Source organism: Zootoca vivipara, chromosome 9, assembly GCF_965207765.1.
Source record: "Zootoca vivipara chromosome 9, rZooViv2.hap1.1, whole genome shotgun sequence".
NCBI lineage: Eukaryota > Metazoa > Chordata > Lepidosauria > Squamata > Lacertidae > Zootoca > Zootoca vivipara.
In genome coordinates, this window is record NC_142592.1 from 65,518,152 (window position 1) to 65,530,837 (window position 12,686).

The 12,686-nt window shown below is 46.1% G+C and overlaps 1 protein-coding gene across 1 annotated transcript in view; it reads right to left on the reverse strand.

The window, feature by feature from the left end:
• Positions 1 to 5,230: 5,230 nt before the first annotated feature.
• Positions 5,231 to 12,686, reverse strand: part of LOC148684675 (plexin-A4-like) — a 298,024-nt gene continuing 290,568 nt past the window's right edge. The window contains exons 4-5 of the mRNA XM_088651912.1: positions 7,141 to 7,272; positions 5,231 to 5,398 (exon numbers count right to left, since the gene is read on the reverse strand). Coding sequence (XP_088508038.1) covers positions 5,231 to 5,398; positions 7,141 to 7,272 — 300 coding nt within the window. The remainder of the gene's footprint in view (positions 5,399 to 7,140; positions 7,273 to 12,686) is intronic.

Below are 12,686 nucleotides of genomic sequence, written 5' to 3' on the forward strand. Positions count from 1 at the left end.
AAGAAATGACTCAAAATGAGAATGCAGAAAATACCTAGATGATAAATTCTGTGAATCTGATGAAAACTTCTGCCTTTCAACAAAATTCCTCAGAGGTTTTACCTAAGAAGCAACCTTCACATTTGTACTGGATTTTGCCCTGAGTGAAATTTCAGAGGCAGTGATAGTGTTTTTAGGTGGGGCGAATGGGCAGGTGGGGGGATGTCAGATTCCTCTCCAGCAAACTGGAATCCCTTGGCTGGTGTTGAGTCAGATCGAGTATGACTGACTGCTGTTTCCAATCAATTACACCACCTCCCCCTCCATCACAAGCGGTTTTCTCTGCTAATTATATGAGTTTATTATTCCTAAAGCCCAGGTTGAACTCCAAATTCCAGGGGTCAAATGGGGTCAGGCAAGCAATCAGTTCCACATTTTCCTAAGCGAGAAAGCCCCGAGCAATCAGTCACTGCCAAGCAGTTCATAATGACCAGCCTAGAAGTTAATGGCCTGAAGCAAAAAAAAAGAGAGGAAAAAATCCTTTAAGAAAAGAGTGCCATGTATGTTTGGCGGTGGGGGTAAGGAAGAGGACAAAGGAAATGTGAGATGAGCGCGCAACCCCAGAGTCGGTCACAACTGGACCTAATGGTCAGGGGGCCCCTTTACCTTTACCTTCAGAGGGACCCAGGTGGCGCTGTGGTTAAACCACTGAGCCTAGGGCTTGCTGATCAGAAGGTTGGCGGTTCGAATCCCTGTGATGGGGTGAGCTCCTGTTGATCGGTCCCAGCTCCTGCCAACCTAGCAGTTCGAAAGCACGTCAAAATGCAAGTAGATAAATAGGAACCGCTACAGCGGGAAGGTAAACGGCGTTTCCATGTGCTGCTCTGGTTTGCCAGAAGCGGCTTTGTCATGCTGGCCACATAACCTGGAAGCTATACAGCGGCTCCCTCGGCCAATAATGCGAGATGAGCGCGCAACCCCAGAGTCGGTCACGACTGGACCTAATGGTCAGGGGTCCCTTTACCTTTACCTTCATTGGAATATCCTGTGATAGAGCCTTTAGCAACGGATGCAATCGAGCTCCCATCTCTGCAGAAGGCATAAAGCTCCGAATTAATCCCCGGGCTCCTTTCTTTTTCTTTGATCAAAATTGTGCCTCTGATCAAAGGAAACCATTTTTGTTTGGGGGAGGGGGGGGAACAGATTAATAAAGCCCTATCTGAGGATTCGAAATACGCAACCACTGGAGCATGGGTCCACTCTCAACTTGCCCTGTTTCCATTATACTCCATTATTGCCTCCTGCCCTCACTGTCTGTGCATGTGAAGGCTTGGCTGCAGCAGGGAAGTCTGTCAATGCGCATAGGCTGGAAACTTGAGCACTGTTGCCATCTTCTCAAATGTGCAGGAAGTGTTGGAGAAAGGCCTATGTGGGATGTGGGGGGGGGTCAGTGCATGATGGGCACATATGACCCCACTCTCCTACCTCGCATGATTATTATTGGATGTTTGAATGCTCAAGTGTGTTTTATGAATATCCTCACTGGATCAGACAAGGTCCATCTACACTGACTTTCTCAACAGCACCCAGTTGGATATTTGTTAGCTAGATATGGTCGAATACAATGTTAGCCCTACTCAGAGCAGAACTGTTGACATTCATGGGCATTAATTTCAGTGGGTCTACTACAGAATTGTAGAATCATAGAATTGTATAGTTGGAAGGTACCTTGAGTGTCCTCTAGTCCAACCCCCTGCAATTCAGGGATCTCAACAAAAGCATCCGTGACAGATGGCCATCCAACCTCTGATTTAAAATCTCCAGTGACGTAGAGGGTTGGAGTTGATTCCACAGTCCAACAGCTTTTACTGTTGGAAAGTTCTTCCTGATATTTAATTGGAATCTCCCTTCTTGTAACTTGAAACCATGGGTTCGAGTCCTACCTTTCAGAGCAGGAGAAAACAAGCTTGCTTCATCCTCCATGTGACAGCCCTTTAGATATTTGAAGCTGGCTCTCATATCTCCTCTCAGTCTCTTTTCCAGATGAAACATACCCAGCTCCTTCAACCGTACGTCATAAGGTTTAGTTTCTAAACCCTTGATCATCTTGGTCGCTCTCCTCTGCACACATTCCATCTTGCTATTATCCTTCTTAAATTGTGGTGCCCAGAACTGGACACAGTATTCCACATGTGGTCTGACCAAGTTCTACTATGAGTAGAACTTACTCGAACATAAACTGTAATCTCTTCTCCATTGACATGCCCACCAAGGCAGCTAACACAATTCCTCCATCTTGTCATGCTACAATGCTACAGAAGTGAAGAAAGTTGCATTTTCCATTAAAAGAAAGGATGCAAATAACACCACCAAACTTGATGAAGAACTACAAAAGCATGACAGGTCCCTTGTCTTCTAGGGAATCTGGCCGCTATCCCTCGATACTTCCTCTTGCATTTTTTTACATTCAGGGAAGGGGTTGGCTTTATGGTATATGTCTACTTTTCCTTTGCTCCATTTCATTTCCCTCGAGCATTGGCTAAAAAAAAATATGCATTTTTTCAGCACGTACCAGAGCTCTTCTGAAGCCATGCAGAGCCTTAGATGGGAAAAGACCCCCCCCCCCCGCCCTCACTGCTCCCCTCCGTGAGGTGCTTAGATTAGATTTGCACTTGCCCGGCTGATTGTTGGTAATGGCCGCTGCCAGAATTGGACAGAGTAATAGCAAATCTGGAGGGGGGAAATCGGTTAACAAACCAGTGCTTGGAAATGACCTGGAAAATGGGAGGTCTCCAGGAGAAGGGGGCCTGGCTGTCAGTGGAATTAGAGGAGACAGCTGTTTAACCAAGTCTGGGATTACCGAGCTTCCAGGATTCATATGTAATCATCAGCTTCTTAAATTTCCTTTCTGCAGGGCCCCCTCTCCTTCCCCACCCACCCCTGCCAGGTGCAGGAGGGAGAGATGAAGATTTTCCAGATTTGTTACTAATTTCCTCAACAATGAAAAGGGTGGGGGTGGGGGTTCTTGAACTGTCCTTGTTGCAGCGACCTCTCCCAGCACTGAAATAAGACGGCCAATCTGCTTGGTTCTGAAACAATCGGATTTCGTGTGATGTAGGAGGGCGGGAGAAAATAAAACAATCAAATAGCGCAGCCACAGAAATATCCTTTGAAATAAATATACATACAGCTTTTAAACACTATGAGTGATAACTGTTTTGTGTTTTGTTTTGTGTACTGTATTTCTTCATCCTCCACGTATTTGCCCACCCATTTTGTTCAAATTCACAGAATCCATTCCAGCATTCAAAAATTGCTCTCGGAATACACAATTCAAGCAGAACTGGACAGCTGTCGGAACCACAGAACAATTATTCGACAGAACTGAGAGGATCACAGCAGCACCCCAAACTAAGATTTTGCCTTCTTTGGAGATCCATAGATGTTTGGAAAAAAGGCTGGAGAAATATGAGGAAGGGCCGCTGTTCTATTCTTAATCTGTACATTAACCATTTTTGAAAGCGCTCCCCAAAATAGCTCCCAGATCAAAACGGGAGTAGTAATGCAACCAACATATATAGCAGAAATAAACAGAGCTGTCCCACTTAAATAGAGAGAATTGGGTGTGTGCTATCTGCAAGGCAGATGCTATACCACAGAGCTATGGCCTTTCCCCAAGAAGGAAGGCAGATTTAGCTCTCCTCATCCATGCAACCACATTGCTCCAAAAAAAAATCTGATAAACTTCATATTGCAGTTGGGGGAAACCTGGGTTTTAACAAATGGTTGTGCCAGAATCTCATCTCGTTTATCCTCAAGACCCCCATCTAAAGCTCGGATAACAAAAGGAGGATTGATAGTGAGTGACGGGAAGCAGAAAGTAGCAGTGATAAGATCGTCATTTATGCAAAACGTGGGCCAAAAATGAGAGAGAGAAAGGTAGAAGAAGGAGAAGCAATCTGTCCTTTGTCGCCGTTGCCCTCACAGCCCATGAGTTATAGCTTATGGCTTAGTAGCTAATGAAGATGAATGGATAAAATGGCACCTCTCTTTCCTATGCAGCTCATATTTGGCATATGAATATTCATGGTGGCGGAGAAGGATGAGGTAGTAACAGGCACCCTTGAAAGCACATGGCAGGTACCCACGGGACAAACACAAATCTTCTTGCCCAGTGGTTCCCAAACCTTTTCAGGCCACTTCCCCGTGGGTTCCAAAAACTCATCCAGGGCCAGATTTAGGTTTGACGAAGCCCTAAGCTACTGGAGATAATGGGGCCCTTTATATGTCCAGCTGTCCTTTGTCAACAACAAATTGTCGCTGTTTTTTTTCTTGAATATATCCTATATGGTAATTTATGGACCTAATAGGTATCTAAAGCCATTTGCACATAACAAAATATGTATTTTGATCAAAGTAATTGTTGAACTGAAATACAATTAAGAAGAAGTATATTAATAGTGAAATACTTTTAAATGTTTTAGGGCCCCCAAGAGAGTGGGGCCCTAAGCTATAGCTTGTTTAGCTTATATGTAAATCTGGCACCGAACTCATCCCTTGTGCCCTCTTACCCTATTACTCAGAACAATGGTTTGCATGGCGCACTAAGGAAGACGACACCACAGTAAAATTCAAAGCAGTAACAGTTCACTCCACATTTGTTCAAAACCTAATTAAAACTATTTAATTCATTCCACAGAACTGATGAACCAGATTTTCAAATAATACCAGGTGTGCAAAGTCTGAAAGTCATTTACGTCTCCAGCGGCCCCTGCCACCTCGGTGCCTCTTAGCACCCCAGCCAATGTAATATCAGCACCCGCAGGGTGTGGATACCACCCAGTTTGGGAACCACAGCTCTAGAACTTTGGTCTTCAACAGGTGGGCTTCGGATCGTGTCATTGACTCTCATTTGCAACATGCCATTGACAGCACTAATTCTACCCGTTCCATTCCATTTGTTCTGAACTATTTAAAAGAGGAGAATGAGTGAGCGAGAGAGAGAGAGAGAGAAGGAAAGTTTGGCGAAAGGGAGAGGAAGAGAAGAGGCACCACAGGGAGAGGATGAGCGTATATGGCGCAAAATGTTTGTTGCAATTCTGTGAACCCCACCTGTGAGTTCTTGGCATCCTTCTGTCTCTAGAGACAATGGAGTGCGCCTCTAGAAGTTAAGTCAAACCACTGCAGAATCACAGCACCCGCTGTGGCTGCAGAGGCCAGGACCTCATAACTGCCACCTCCCATGTTGCTTTTACTGCATTAGCAGCACTGGAATGACTTCCCCGGAGTTGCAGGCCTGAGCAGTGTATATGGAGGTTCTAAGCCGCCCAGATGACAAGACCGCACTCTCGGCCTTGCTGGTGTGGTTGAAAGGAAAGGAGAGCAAGGCATTTGGCACCAACTCCTTCTGCAGGAGTTGCTAGAAGGAGGCGTACAATGTGCCCCCAACTTTCTTAGGGAATTCACTCTGGATTTGCATAGGGTTTAATCCTTAGCCTTTTCTTCTCCCAACTATGTTCCCCAAGGCAGCCAGTATGGGTTTTCCCTCGGGGTTTACTCCTGAATGCTTTCTCATGAATGATTATAGCCCCAAGCCAGTGAAGGTTTAGGATCAGAGTTTTCCTTCACCCAGAAGGGCTACCTTCCCAGGTTGATGAGCCCCACCTGCTCCTACCTAGGAGTAAGTCTCATGAAACAGTGTGGTGGCACTACCTAGTAAACACACATAAGAGCGGGCTGCTCAGACGGACACCACATTTCAGGCTGGGCTTCCTTCGCCCCAAAAAGTCGAAAATGAAAGTTTGATCATTGAGACAAGATGGCAAATCATAGCACTTTCCACCATAAGCTTCAGTACTAACACTAAATAGCAAGAAGAAGTAATTATAAATTGAAGTTGAAGCTGTTATTTTATTTATCCACTAAAATGCTGATGAGTTTCCGCAAGGCTTTTTTTTTTAAAAAAAATGCTACTGGTGTATAAAGAGCTAAACTGAAGACCACTTTGACCCACAGAACTGGCACCGTTCAAGGCACCACATAATACGTGTTCTGCAAGAAATCAGTCTTTGTCTGTGGCAGCACCTGAACTTCGGAACTCCCTGCCCATTGACACCAGGGAGGCAGTTTCACTGTACTCTTCTTGGTACCTGCTCTACACCTGCCATTCATTCATTTAATGACATTTATATACCACTTGAATGGGGGGAAAACCCCTCAAAGTTGTTTACGAAAATAATACAATTGTGAGTAAAAACAATTAAAACACTTTTTTAAAAAAAAAAACCTAAAATGAGGAATAAACTAAAGGCACATCAGCCTACTAGATATTTGGGTAAATTTAAAGCTAAAGGGAACCCTGACCATTAGGTCCAGTCATGACCGACTCTGGGGTTGCGGCACTCATCTTGTATTATTGGCCGAGGGAGCCGGCATACAGCTTCCAGGTCATGTGGCCAGCATGACAAAGCCGCTTCTGGCGAACCAGAGCAGCACTAGCAAATGCTGTTTACCTTCCCACTGTAGTGGTACCTATTTATCTACTTGCACTTTGACGTGCTTTCAAACTGCTAGTTTGGCAGGAGCTGGGACCGAGCAACGGGAGCTCACCCCGTCGCGGGGATTCGATCCACCGAACTTCTGATCGGCAAGCCCTAGGCTTTGTGGTTTAACCCACAGCGCCACCCGCATCCCAGGTATTTGGGTAGGTTTGCCTAAATAAAAATGTTTTGGGCAGGCACCCATGAAGAGTCCAATAGGCAGGGAGTTCCAAAGACCGATTTTGTACAGAAGTGGAATAGGTATTATGTGGCCTCAGTAGCAGTGCCGGTTCCTTGTTGCCTCTTTAAGGTCAGAGCGAAATAAGTAATAATAATAATAATAATAATAATAATAATAATAATAATAATAATATATTATTTATATCCCGCCCATCTGGCTGAGCTTCCCCAGCCACTCTGGGCGGCTTCCAACAAAATATTAAAATACAGTAATCCATCAAATACCGAAGAAGCTGAAGTCCCACTGCGAAACATGATCCAGAGTTTGCTAAACGGAAGAGGCTGTGTCTGTCCACAAGACTCTCTAATTGGAGAAGGAAAACGAGCACACAATTTGTCCTGGCGTTAAAGGATGCCAGCAGACGCTAGCCATGCCACTCACCTGCTTATCAGACATGAGGTACAGATGCTTGTGATCTACGGAAAAATCCATGTCCCGCAAGATTGGGCCGGTATCCACCACCTGGACAATCTCATACTCGAGGGCACCTCTGATGGGTCCATCGACACGGATCTGCAAAAACCAAAAAAGGGAGACATAAGGCAAAGGAACCATATAAAGGGCAAAACATGCGTCCAATGTCACACTCGTGTGTTATTTCGCCCTCTGGGAACTAAAGGTTTCTCTGTGTTTGTTCTAAAATCCATCCCGTTATTTTATTATGCTCCCTTCCTGTCCTTCCTCCGAGGAGATCAGGGCGGCGTACGCAGATCTGCCTCCCACTCCGATCTTAAACTGCACAACAACCTTGTGAGGTAGGTTAGGCTGAAGAGGTTGTGAGTGGCCCAACCCATCCATTGAGCTTCGTGGCTGCGTAGAAATTTGAACCTGGGTCTTTTTCTAGTCCTAAGGAGGACAACAAACACTTATAAAGTGAGGGAAACTCACGTTATATGCACGAATTAAGCCTTCCTATCCTCATCCCTAAAGCCCCGCCCCCCTCCACAAAAAATGATGGACACTTGCAGCCGGGGAGTCCAAGATAGGAAATTTTATTATTTATTTCATAAAATTTATATACCGCTTGAGTGAGTGTAGGGGGGGGGCACCTCAAAGCGGTTTACAAAAAAAGATAAACCAATAAAATGATCACTAAAGGAACAGCAACCATAATTTAAAATGTACAGAAAACCACACTATAATAGACTAATACAGCTCATTCATTCATTCATTTTGACATAATTTTTATTTGGTTTTACAAGTATAAAATTATAGCAATACAATCAAACCTCACTTAAATAACCATACCCAGATGTTTAGAAAGTTGATGTTGAACTTTAATGTTCTCAGTTTATTCTTACTTGAAGTTTTCAAAAGTCTTAAACGGTTGCTATTTTTTTCTTATTGTTTTGCCCTTTTTTTTGCCCTGATGGGTTTGGTTTCTTACGATCAAGCCGCATACAGATTTGACAAAATGAAAGAACAAATAAAAAACGAGGCCCCAAGTTTCTCGCACGGTAATGCAGAGCGAGAGGTAGACTGCAGTGTTCTGCATTTTGTAACAAACAAAATGACTGTTGAAAAGAATGGCTAGTAGCCATAAGGGGAGCCTCATGGATCAGGCCAGTGGCACATCTAGTCCCGCATCCTGTTCTCACAGGGGCCAGTCAGATGCCCATGAGAAACCCGCCAGCAAGATTTGAGCACAAGAGCAATTCTCCCCTCCTGCGGTTTCCTGCAACTAGCATTCAGAAGCATGGCTGACCCTAACTGTGGCAGCAGAGCAGAGCCACTGTGGCTGGTAGGCACAAGAGTCCTCTCCTCCATGAATCTGTCTAATCCTCTTTTAAAGGTAAAGGTAAAGGTAAAGGGACCCCTGACCATTAGGTCCAGTCGTGACCGACTCTGGGGTTGCGCGCTCATCTCACATTATTGGCCGAGGGAGCCGGCGTATAGCTTCCAGGTCATGTGGCCAGCCAAGTGCGTACCCACCACGGGGCAAGTTAGGGCAGCTGCCCTACTCTAGAAGCCAGCTGCCCGCCCCCCCCCCCCAAGCTAAAAAGAAAGAAATCTCAATGCAAAAAGTGGGGTGCGCGGCCCCAGCCAGAAAGAAACAGACCAGCCCTCCCCCCTTTCCCCTTTCCATAACCCATCGCACTTTCTCCTCTCCCCCTCCCACTACCGAGCTGCAAAAGCGGTGGGGTGTAAACGTAAGAGACGGAGGGAAACAGCGCACCCGGGGGATGGGGCGAGCTGCCCAGAGGGGCGACCAGTGCCGTGGGCAGGGGGGCAGGAGGGGGCAATTGCCCCCCCCAGAAGCAAAAGGCTAAGGGGCGCAGCGTGGCAGCCCCAGGCTCCGGCTCCCAGCGCAAAGCTCCAGAGGCGCGAGGGGAGCGTAAGCGGAGGAGCGCTAAGCGGGAGCGGGGAGTGTAAGTGGAGGAGGCAGCCACAGGCTCGCGTTCCCCGCGCACCTCTGGAGCTTCGCGCCGGGAACGGGAGCTTGGGGCCGCCTCCTCGGAAGACCTGGGAGGTGCGGAGGAGGCAGCCCCAGGCTTGCGTTCCCCGCGCGCCTCTGGAGCTTCGCGCCGGGAACAAGAGCCTGGGGCTGCCTCCTCAGAAGAGCTGGGAGTACGCAGGCCACATAGCCCCGCCCATATTCCCACTGTGGCCCCTCCCCTCCCGCCCCTTGCCCCCGCCCCTTGCCCCCCCCTAATTTTGATCCTGGGTACGCCCCTGTGGCCAGCATGACAAAGCCGCTTCTGGAAAACCAGAGCAGCACATGGAAACACCGTTTACCTTCCCGCTGTAGCGGTTCCTATTTATCTACTTGCATTTTGACGTGCTTTCGAACTGCTAGGTTGGCAGGAGCTGGGACCAAGCAACGGGAGCTCACCCCGTCACAGGGATTCGAACCGCCAACCTTCTGATCAGCAAGCCCTAGGCTCAGTGGTTTAACCACAGCGCCACCTGGGTCCCTAAAATCCTCTTTTAAAATCCTCTTTTAAAGTCATCCAATTCGGTGGCCATTACTGCCTCCTGCAGGAACGAGTTCCACAGTTTAACTATGCGCTGCGTAAAGAAGGACTTCTTGTTATCTGTCCTGATCCTTCCAACATTCATATATATGTCTTAGTCTTCAGCCTCAGTCACTCACACAGAACCAACCAGCCAGGGTGAATAAAAATCATTAAAATAATAATAATAATAATAATAATAATAATAATAATAATAATAATAATAAATGGGATTTTTTTAAAAAATCTAAATCGGATTTTTTTATTTATTTAAATCGGATTTTAAAAATAAAATTCTTTGGGAGGAAAAATATTTCTAAATATAGTCTTCTATTTAAGTTACATTATAGTCCAAAAGCTACTCATCAGGAAATAAGGATATGTTTTAAGTGTTTCATGTGTGCTAAAACTAAGTCTAAGTTTAAAACAACAACAACAACACATTTTAACCCCATCATTTAACAAACATGGATACATATGCTATAATGTTATAGTTTTAGTTAAACAAATTGTTTAAATGGTTATTAAGGAAATGATTATTTTCCTCCTTCCAATAAAGTACAGCAGAAAAGTTGTCCAAATATGAACAGTTAACTTATTAAACCTCACCATAATTTCACAATTGTCTATATGTATTTCTAATAATATGACCATTTTTTAATATAACTGCAAAAACTACTCTGAAAATTTATTATTCCATAAATGAAACTTTCATATGGCTGTAAATATTAAGATCATACCAGCAAGAATGAGTCTTTCTTTCTTTCTTTTTACAGAAAGAACGAACGAATGAACAAAAGAAAGAAAGATTTCAATCAAGTCTTACTGACTAGTGATTTAAATCATGATTTAAATTGATTTGATTTAAATCAAATCCATCCTGCAACCAGCCTCCACTTTCAAAGTCCCACCCCATAGCCAATCTGAAGGACCCTGATGTAACGACATTAATTCCACCTCCCCAGAGCCCCCCCGCCACGCATTTCTATTCTGCCAGGAAGGTTGCTATTAAAAACAGCCGCCCAGCACTCTGCAAAGGTCAGCCATCATAGGGATCCTGCTGGCAGCTGTTTGTTTGTTTGTTCAGATGCTATCTGGGGCTGGCAACCGTATTTATACCCACTGAAGTATCAAGACAATTAATATCCTCTCCCAGTAGCAAACAGATGCTTGCGTTCAAGCCTTCCAGCTTCAGCCCGGCCCTGAATGATCTCCTTAATGAGCAAACAATACTATTAATCTTTAAAGGTGCAGGAGCCTTCAACCTCCACCCTCTCTAGCCTGGCCAAAGGATATTCCTCGCAAGGCAGCACAACATCAAGGCAGGAAAAATTCCAGGAGCTCTGGGGTAATGGGGGCAATCCTCTGGGGGCATGCTTCCTGGAGCTTGAGACCACAGCAGCTATCACCTGCTGTCATCATGGTCAACGGCCAGGGAGAATGAAGGGTTGTAGCTATAGATGGGGCAGGGGAGATATCCCAATTCAGTTTCCATGTAAAGCCAGAACGAGCTAAGTCACGCTTCCAGATGCAATATGCGGACCGCAACACAGCCATCCTTTTGAAATGTGTGCTTCTCTGAATTTCGCAGTGTGACAAAATAAATAAACAAATGCATGTATTGGGGTGAAGTGTGCATAAAATGAATATATTAGTGAAAATAACGTGCCAGTGCAGTATATTAGGGGAAGCTGTAAAAATACAAGGGGAAATACATTAAAAGATTGGCATGTTAGGAGAGATGTGCACTAACATGCTGGCGGGTTTTTTCACGTGCTGATGAAAAAGAGCACAAACTGATGTGCAGGCGCGTAGCAAGGGAGGGGCGTAGGGGGTGGGCCGCCCCTAGCTCCAGTCTGGCGGGGGCAGCGTGGGGGGCAGCGCCACCACCCCCTGGCCCGCCCCTCGCCTCCTCCGCCCGAGCAGGAAGAAGCAGAACGCGCTATGGAGCGGGTTGACGGGCAGCGGTGGCAAACCGCTCTGTAGCACGCTCTGCTTCAGAGCACGCCGGCCGAGCAAAGCAGCAGCGCCAACCTGGACGGACTGCGCATGTGCAAACCGCACAGTTCATCCTGGCACACACGTTGTGCTGCATGCGCACTGCGGAGCGTCGCCCCGCCCCCAAGGGGTGCTGCCCCGGGCAGCCAAGCGGCACAGTTTGCCGCTGCTGATGTGATGTAGAGAACACTGTTGAGAGTTGTTTATGTTTGTCTTCCAACGTATTTCTTATCAATAAAGAATTCATCATGGCGCACACAAATTTTTCATTCTGAAAGCGTGGCCCAGGAAAGAAAACAAAAAGTTTGTTGTTGTTGTTTCTGACTACCGGTCGAATAAGGTATATTGATTGATTGGTTTGAGAACCACTGGTTTAGAACATTTGTACCCTGCTCTACAGCCACAAAGCCTCCCCCAGCAGATTACATATGATCAAAACTAGACCATCCCAATTCGCAAGTTTAGGAATCTAATAAAGCATGACACGCAAGGCAAAAGGGGCAGGGAGGGGAGAAGAAAATGGAAAGTCGGGCTCCAGTGTCTAAACCGTCATAGAATTGTAGAGGAATGACCAGCTGGCACAGTTCAGGGCCAGGAGGTCCCTGATGAAGCTGTCTTTCTCACAGCAGAGCTGATGGGCTGAACTCCGCTTCCCAGCTCTCCCGCTGCTGGAATGAAGTGGGGTGGGACTTTAAGTATCTAAAATGAATAAACAAGGCAAACAAGAGCCTGGCCACACTGCCTGTTGGGTGTGCCTCCCCATTTCTGCCGGAAGCCCTATTCCCTTCCTACAGGCCTTTCCAAATTAATCTCGTTAGAAACTATCAGATTAAAGCGGCTGAAAGCTCCTTTTTGACGAGGCGCAACTAGGCCTGGTGCTCAGCGCATCAATCCAGGCTGCCCTGAGTGCAAGCCGGCCAGAGCATTACGGCTGAAGAGATGCCTCCCTAATGCCTTATTGCTTTTCCAATATCG